Here is a 9,005-nt window from a genome sequence, read left to right on the forward strand (position 1 = left end):
TGCATATATTTAAGACCTCTTGGTTTAACATTTGTGGTTTTTTATGAACATTATAAAGTTAGTTTTTGTATTATCTAGGGTTAAATGCTAGATGATACAAGCGTGTCAACACCCAGTTTTGGGGGCATGACACTTCTAGAGCATATATAAAGTGACAACACTTATTCATAATAAAAGTTAGAGCAAGTTGAGTTAAAGTAATATATTGTAGTGCTCCTACTATCTAACAATATAGAAAGTCATCCAAAAACAAAGAGCTTGGTACCTTCAACAACTTAATGATAATTGATAAAGGACTTTATACTGGTTTACAAAAACTTATTTAGGCTTTCTCCTAAACCTTATATGCATACTTTTGTTGACTAGGTTCAAACCTAGGAGAGGTATAAACCACCTTTAAACCAAAAAAAAAAAAATAATGAATCTTACCAAGATCTCCAATAGCAAATTGCATCCCCAACACATAATAAGATTTTTGAAATCATACAAGATTTGAGTTAATCACCAAAGTATCATCCATATACACTAATATGTATAGTAAGTCACCGCTCAAACATGCAATAAACAAGGATGAATAGTTTACTTAAGATTATAAAAAAAGGATTAAGTTTACACACATGAGATGGATAGATTGTATTTACAAATTCAGGTTACTAAGATTAGAATACCTCTTAATCTAGAGTGTCATTTAAAAATGCATTGTGGATATCAAGTTTCTATATAAACCATTTCTTAGGAAGTGCTAAAGCAAGCATTAAGCGAATAGTTGCTAACTTCACCACACAACTGAAAGTTTCTCTTTAATCATCGACATCTTATGCATTATGGAATGTTTATTGACAATTCCAAGTTCAAGAAAAAGAAATCTAGACAAGTTAAATGAGCTTTTTAACTAAAACAAACATATATGATTTTCCAACCCTTGAATCAAATTGAAATTTTATCAGCATGTTATATAGACTCAAATCTATAGTGGGTTAGCTTGTTGTAATCGATTGAAGTTAGGATCATGCCCAAATTAGATTCATAAGGTGTTGTTTCATAATTTTATTTATTTTTCTAGTTATTTTCAGATTTCTTTTTAATTAGGTTTTATAATTTTAATATCTAGTTTAGTTTTCCTTTTCCTAAAAAGATTTAGATCTAAGACCAGTGTAAATAGGAATATATATCATATTTTTTAGTAAAAAATTATATAAATTATTCAGATTGATTATTAAAAAAATGTATTCTAAATTTTTTTAGTTTAGTGTTTTTTTCTACAATTTAAGGATTATAATTTTAGGAATTGGAAAAACCTAATTTCTTTCTTTATAATGTAGGGTTGTGATATTAAGGGATTGAAAAATCCCAACTTTATATCTTTCCATATATCTTATGTGACGCAAGTAAAAGTGAATGCTAGCGTGAGTGTGAGTGTGGTTGCGGTTGCTTTTTAAAATATTTTTCACTCATAAATGTATCAAAATAATTTTTTATTTTTAAAAAAATAATTTTAACATCAGCACATCAAAATGATCTAAAAACACAAAAAAAAATATTAATTTGAAGCAAAGAAAAAAATAAAAAAAATTAAATTGTTTCAAAAACACTTTTGAAACGCAAAAAGAAATAGGGCCAAGTGAGAGTAATTTTTTTTTTTTTTACCTCTTATTTGTAGTCTTTTTTGAGGTGTAATGTCTTTTATTTTTATTGTTAAGATTCATCAGGAGATAAACCAAAAATAAATTGAAAAAAATTTATTTTTTTCATTAATGAAAATCTTGTTTTAATGTGGACAATTCTTTCCATAATTATTGATTCGTTTCAAATTACTACTATATTTTATTTTTCTTCTTTCATGAAAATCTATCATTTCCTTCTTCATCATAAAAAGATATTTCCATAAGTTCGACTACCATTTTTTCTTTCTTTACGAGAATCTTGAACTTTTATTAAAGTTCAAATTTTTTATTTTTAGATTGGGAAAAAAATTTCATTTCCTTCATATTCATAATCACAATCAAATATTTTCATTAACTACCATTTCTGATTATATTATTTGATTTCCTATTATTTTCTTCCTTTTTTTTCTTGTCCATCATTTCACTCCTCATTTTTATTTTTATCGTGCATTGAAAAATCAGGAATAAAAAAGGGTTTATTACAAAGTAAACAACTACATCAAATGCAAAATATCAATATTTAGAATGAATGTTGGCATGCTGAGTTTAATTTTTACAGTTGAGAATAATTTTCAAAGTTAAATCAAAATTTCCTGCTTTGTTTCAAGGTTTCTTTCCGAAGTTACATCTATTTTTCCTTAATAACAAAATAAACAATAACCAAATACTACTTTTTAACAAAAAAAAAAAACAAAAGCTAAAAACATCTGTGTTTTAAAAGTTTAGCAATATCGAACAGGGTCAACACTGTAGATCAAGAGTTGGGATCATCCAATCATTCTCGTGTTTAGATTCTTATAAAATATTAAAATCAATAATTAATATCGCTCGCATTGGTTAAAAGAAAAAAGAAAAGGGAAGGTATATAAATCGTATATTTCACCTTCCAAATAAATAGGCCTTACTAAGTATATTCTCCAAGAAAAAAAATACAAAATAAGACGTACCAATGACTCGGTTCAGGCATTAATTAACGTGAGCTCTGTATTTAAATAAATGTTCACTTTGTTCTCGTTCTCAACCCTCTCATTCTTGAAACAAATCATCATCGAGAGGAAAAACAAAGAAAGCCAGATTCAGAGACAGAGACAGAGAGATGGAGGAAACTAAATCCAAGTTTAAGAGGATATGTGTGTTTTGTGGGAGCAGTTCAGGCAAGAAAGCAAGCTACCAGGAAGCTGCTGTAGAGGTGGCCAAGGAACTGGTAATTATATATCATACAACGGATTTTTCCTGATTTCTTTCACATATTCATCCCTTACATTCAAGATTTCTTTTAGAATAGCTTTTCTTTAGACCATTCCTATTTCTTCTATTTTGCACTATTTCTTTTTTTCTTTTTTAGCCTTCATCTCTTTCTGGGACTTGGACATTCAGCTTTTCTCATCGAAGGAGATTCTAAAATTATCCTTCAGCGTTTTGGGGATATATTAGAACTCAATGTTAATCCTTCATTCAACAAGCAATTTGGTTTAAAGTTTTTGTTTCCTTGGTCTTGGTTACTGGCTTTGAGTGCAACAAACACCCTTTATTTTCTGTTCTTCAAGTTTTTTTTTCATTTCGTCTTCTTTTCCCCTTTACGTTTGTGTATTCATTTCATCCATTTGCCAGAAATTATTTTGCTTTGTGTTCCTGCTATATATTATTCTTTTTAAAAACAAAAAAACGTCTTCTAGTGGGTGTGGGAGTGGTGGAGGTGTGTCTGCAAGTTGCCACAAAACAAGCTTTCAACGTGGGCTTATGATTGTTAGAGAAATTAGCTGGGGGAGAGAAGGTTTAGGGTTTATGTTTGGCATCAGAGAATGCTAGCTGTAACCTGCCTGTCAGTTGAGCAGCCTTCTTGCATGATCCTTTGTTTTTGGTTTTGTATCAGAACTTGTAATTAATTTTGTTTTTTAATTTCAAGAAAATGGAATTATTATAATCAAAATAAATAAAAACAAGATGAATATTCTTTGGTTAATTCTCTGGGGGAACCAAACGTGCTACCTTGGTATCATGACTCTTTTAAGCGTGTTGTTTTTGGGCACTCCTTCACAAGCTTAGCCTTCATGATTTTCGTTTATGGGTTTCTCCGCCAATATATTTAGTGTACTAATTAGTTTTACATTTTGTTTGAAATTTATTTTGAATTGATTTAACTTGCTAATTGATTTTTTTTTCTTTGGAATAGGCTTTGAAATTATGGGATTTATCTGATTTTAAATTAGTGAAAAATCATCATTTACCTAACTTGCTCTCATTTACCTAATTTTTAATGAGTTAATTCTGAAACAAATTTTGGTATAATTTGCAAATCCTTAAAAATCTCTAATCTTAATTGATTGTAGAATTCATTTATAGCAATTAAGACTTTCCAAACACTAAAATTAAATAAATAATATTGAAATGATTTCAATTTCCCTCAAATCTTAACTTCCCAAACAATCTTGTCAAGAGTTTTTATTGGTTCCACAGGAAGGTTATGGTTATCATTGTCATCTAATGAATTCTATAGCTTAATGAATATCTTGTGTTAATTGGGTTTGGTTTTCTACGAATCCTGAAGGTTGAGAGAAGAATTGATTTGGTCTATGGAGGTGGGAGCTTGGGGTTAATGGGCCTTGTTTCTCAAGCGGTTCATGATGGTGGGCGCCATGTTCTAGGGTTAGACTCTCTCTCTCTCTACTTGATCCTTGTATCTTTGAATGGCAACTAAAAGAAGCCTGCTTCACAGGACATGCATCATTTTATCTCATTATATTTACCCTCCCCTTTGGTACATTGACACTGGGTTGCACACAGGCATTATTCCTTTGCTCAATTAATTTGTTAATTATAATAGTTTTTCCTCTTGAGCCATGCGAATTTCCCAATCTCCTATGCATTGGAATTCCCATTTATCAAACCTGCTCAAAGCCAGACATCATGGGATCATATGGGAATTTAACATTTCTTATCTCGATATCTTTTGGAACAAAAAATTGTGTTTCGAGCATATTGATTTCCTAGCTAGTGACATGGTACTAAACTTACTGTTAAAGGTTTGTGTTTATTATGAACATGTCTAGATTCACAAAAGGTGCATGTGTTCAACATGTTTGGAAGCTTTTTGAGCAGCCTGTACATGAGTTGGATAAAGCGTATCTGTTTAGGTCCTTGCAATGTCAGTGTAATTATACTATGTATTACTGTTAGAAAGAAAGAGACTGAAAAGGCTGGTAGAAAGTATGCAAACTTTAAGGTAGTGATTGGAGCACCTTTTGTTTCCATGAATAGAAGGAAGCTATTACAATTTTGATTCTTAAGAAGACTCTGCTAGCCCTGCAGTCGCTGCTAGACCTGCAGTCGGATATACTGTTATAGAGGAGGCATTTTACAGATTGCAGGCCTGCTTTTAGATTGTTAATTGACCATATCGGGACAGCCAAATTACTTCCTTCACTTCAATCAAACTCATTGAATTTTCAAGAATGTTTTACATGCATTATGCTCTTTTATTCCTTTGAACCTGAAGTTCATCGAACTTACATTTATTGGAATTTTTTTTTTCTTGCAGAGTAATCCCAAGGTCTCTAATGCCCAGAGAGGTATGTGACACAAACGCTCTAGTATAAGACAAAACCTCAATTTTGTTTTACATTTTCATGTGTTTTGTTTCCACATTGAGTACAATAAAATGAAATTGGGCCTTTTCTATAATACAATATTATGTTATTGGCAAAATTTAGGTGAGTTTTAACTTGTTTTTCGTTAAAATTTAATTTTTTTTAGTATTTTTAAATTATTTTAATATACTAATATCAAAAAATAAATATTATTTTGATTGTGAAAAATATTTTAAAAAAAAAACTCTCGTTTAAATGGTTTTGTCCTGCCATTGTCTTTGTATTTAGTGACACACCTGTCCATTTTGCCAGGCTCTCAAAACTGTTTACGCTTAAATATTAAGAAGCAGATGTGTATGTTTGCTGGCCTTGAGAAAAGTCTAATGCTGTTAAACTAAATGAGGCATTAACTAATGACAAGTATTAAATATTTTGTAATGTATAAAATCTCGTTGCAGGTAACAGGGGAGCCTGTCGGGGAAGTTAGAGCTGTGTCTGATATGCATCAAAGGAAAGCTGAAATGGCTCGCCAAGCCGATGCCTTCATTGCCCTCCCTGGTAAGAATTTGATCTGTAGATTACGTCCTTCTCTGGGTCTTGCATACTTGGTCTCTTTCCATGTAAAGTTTGCCTATTGTGATGCAAAGTGTATGCATATATGGACATACGTTAAAGTGCTCGAATTTGACTTTTGTCAATGCCAGGGGGATATGGGACACTAGAAGAATTGCTTGAAGTAATTACATGGGCTCAACTAAATATCCATCACAAACCTGTAAGAATTTTTCTCTTATTTCATTTTTTACTGAACACATGATATTTTGCATAGAGGGATCCAAAGATTTGCTTTAGAGGGGGCAAATATTACTCCTCCCAAAATGACGAGGATTTAAGATATTACTATGTACTAAGCAACTGAATCTTGATTAGCTTCCAAATTTTAAATGTTTTTCTTTAGATCATGATCCCCAACACATAGCATCAGCCCTTATTGTTGCACTCACATGTTGTCATGTTTCAAGTTCTAGAACTCTCTGTACAGCATATATATCTAGCATGTTAATATATTTTAGCCTGCTTATAAGCTTGGAATGTGTCATGTTTCTCGAGTTCGAGGATGTTTTAGGGTGATGCATATCGCTTCTAAAGCTAACTTGACACCATCTTGGTCAATGAATCTTATCGATTGTACTAGAAAAGTAATGTGGCATTGAATCAAATCATGTGACCCTTCAATGGATTCACATGCAAAGATTAGCTTAAGATATGCGATTCTTATAATCATATTCAAGCTACATGCATGATTTTGTATGATATATTGATCTGTTGGATATCCCTTCGAATGGGAGAAATTTCCTAACAGGGACTCTAAAAAAAATGAGAGTAGCGTTGGTCAAGATAAAGTTTCTTGTTAATTTGATGTTTTGACATTGATATCATACTAATATAGTTTATTAAAGAATATTAAGCAGTGGGATTTTCGTATTATTTATGCAGGTGGGCCTCTTGAATGTAGATGGGTTCTATAATTCATTGTTGTCTTTCATTGACAAGGCCGTAGATGAAGGCTTCATATCACCTGCTGCACGTCGCATTATCGTGTCTGCTCCCACAGCCAAACAATTGGTCAGACAACTAGAGGTAGATAATTCTTTCTTGTACACAAAACTATCCATTTTATCTTGTTTAAGTGAGATTATGTATCTTAGCAGTCAAGTTCCATTAAAATCACTCTCTTAATATAAAAAAAAAAATAGTATGGTCCCACTTAGCCATGAGAATTAATGGCTGCTGTATGATAAGGTGGTGCTGATTTTTTTATTACATGGTGGATTTACATTATCTAATTATTGTTTTTGGGTACCTTTTTCCTCTGTCTTTGTTACTCCAGGATTATGTGCCAGAATACGATGAAATAACAGCCAAGTTGGTGTGGGAGGAGGTTGATAGATTGACTGCCTGAATCAGCGGTCGCTTAGTAATCTTTTTGCTTAGGTATATACAGAATGGTCTTCTTCAGGTTTTTCCTGCTTAGTGTATACAAGCTTTGAGAAGAGGAGCTTTTTGGGTATCCTTTTGGCGTTGTGTCAGCTCTGATGTCTCAAAGTCTCCCTTTTGTGTGAACTTGGAAGGAAGGAATGGAATCAGTTCAGGATTATTTATATTTATATGTCCAGGAAGGATAATACTATATATATTTTATGCAGTCAAAATTGACCGCATCCAGTAATTAAAAAAAAAAAGTGAATTTATCCACAATAGAATTCATTAAAGTTGAACTACAGGAATTTATTTATTTTTTTGTTTATAAACCGAACCAGAACAGCTATTTCGGTCTTTCCCGTGTTAATTTTGAGTGCCTAAGAGTCCATGTTACTGTCAGGACACGCCATGACTACGTTTTAACCGATCGTCTTCAAGCTCGAGGCCAAGGTCCCTCGTATGGCTAATGTGTTTGCACCAAAGTGATCAAATTATCTGAACCTTTTTCGTCCTTGCCACCCCCCACGTTTACTATCTCACGATATTAGACATGATTTAAGGAGACAATATTATCTCACGAGGAAAAAGTCTGTCTTCCATGAAAATTTAGGCAGAAATCAGTTTGAGAAATGGGATGGATCGATTTTGAAAAGACCTTCATAATTGCTCTTGTATTTGTGTTTTATCAATTCTTTTCGCAAAATTTAATCAATTCAACCTTAGACTAAATTTATTTTAATTTCAAGATTAATATCAATTAAGATTTAGGAAAATGTTTAAGAAATAGAAAGCATTCATATTTTTTTATAAAAGTTTTGAGAATTTTAACAAGTAATTTAAGAAATACACAATCATAAAAAAATATACAAAAGTACGTAGTTAAGAAAAATATTAGTTTAAAAACAATTGATGACATTTATGAAATTAAAAATATATTTAAAAATAATAATAATAATTTGCAAAATTTTGAGCCATTCAAATATTTGAGCTCAGGAACTATAAAAAAAAATCCAGAATATTTTAAGAATTGTTTCATAAACTCAATGGCTAAGAATATTAAAAAAACAATTATTTCATAAATTTTGAAAATCTTGACTGTTGACCAATTAATTTTAAACAAAATTATTTCATAAATATTTTCAAATAATACAAAAAAAACTCTAAATTTTTCCTTAAATTTTCTTATAACATATTAAAACATTTTAATGACTGAGTATTTTCAACAAAAAAAAACTAAGTGACAATTTTTTTATTTTTTACTTAAACATTTCAAAAGTCTAAGTGTTTTGTAAGTAAAAATTATTGTTTTGTGTTTCTTAAACATTTTAAAAATGTTAATGATTGAGTACTATCAAAATTCTTTTATTCTTTAAAATATTTGAAATTTTATTTTAATAAATACTATTCTTCTAATTCCTAAAACATTTCCAAAACTTTTTAGTTTTTGAACAAAAAAAATATTTTTTCACAATCATTTTTTTATCATTGAAATTGTCTTGCCATGTCCGTATACAAAATATTATCTTAGTGTTCTTGTTTTGTAATATTATCTTCCATCGTATTTTGAAGAAAAAATCTTTCATAGGAGGTATTATAACAAATGATAACGGAGTTTGTTACAAATTAAAATCTTTAAAAATCAAGAACATCACAATTATAAAAATAACATTCAAAATATTTAATTTTTATTCATTCAAGTGTAACTTGCCAAAAGGCTATCATAATTCTTTATATATAAAAAAAACTAAAAACCAAAAAACCCTATTAATAC

The 9,005-nt window shown here is 30.5% G+C and overlaps 1 protein-coding gene across 1 annotated transcript; it reads left to right on the top strand.

Annotated features, from left to right (window-relative positions):
* The first annotated feature begins 2,651 nt into the window (after nucleotides 1-2,651).
* On the top strand, nucleotides 2,652-7,417 carry LOC18106184 (cytokinin riboside 5'-monophosphate phosphoribohydrolase LOG7). Its single transcript, XM_006373763.3, has 7 exons — nucleotides 2,652-2,868; nucleotides 4,213-4,310; nucleotides 5,203-5,233; nucleotides 5,710-5,809; nucleotides 5,956-6,026; nucleotides 6,749-6,892; nucleotides 7,143-7,417. The coding sequence occupies exons 1-7, from the start codon at nucleotides 2,761-2,763 to the stop codon at nucleotides 7,212-7,214; spliced, it is 624 nt and encodes a 207-aa protein (XP_006373825.2). The 5' UTR covers nucleotides 2,652-2,760; the 3' UTR covers nucleotides 7,215-7,417.
* The last annotated feature ends 1,588 nt before the right edge of the window (nucleotides 7,418-9,005 follow it).

This window comes from Populus trichocarpa, chromosome 16 (genome assembly GCF_000002775.5).
Source record: "Populus trichocarpa isolate Nisqually-1 chromosome 16, P.trichocarpa_v4.1, whole genome shotgun sequence".
Classification (NCBI taxonomy): domain Eukaryota; kingdom Viridiplantae; phylum Streptophyta; class Magnoliopsida; order Malpighiales; family Salicaceae; genus Populus; species Populus trichocarpa.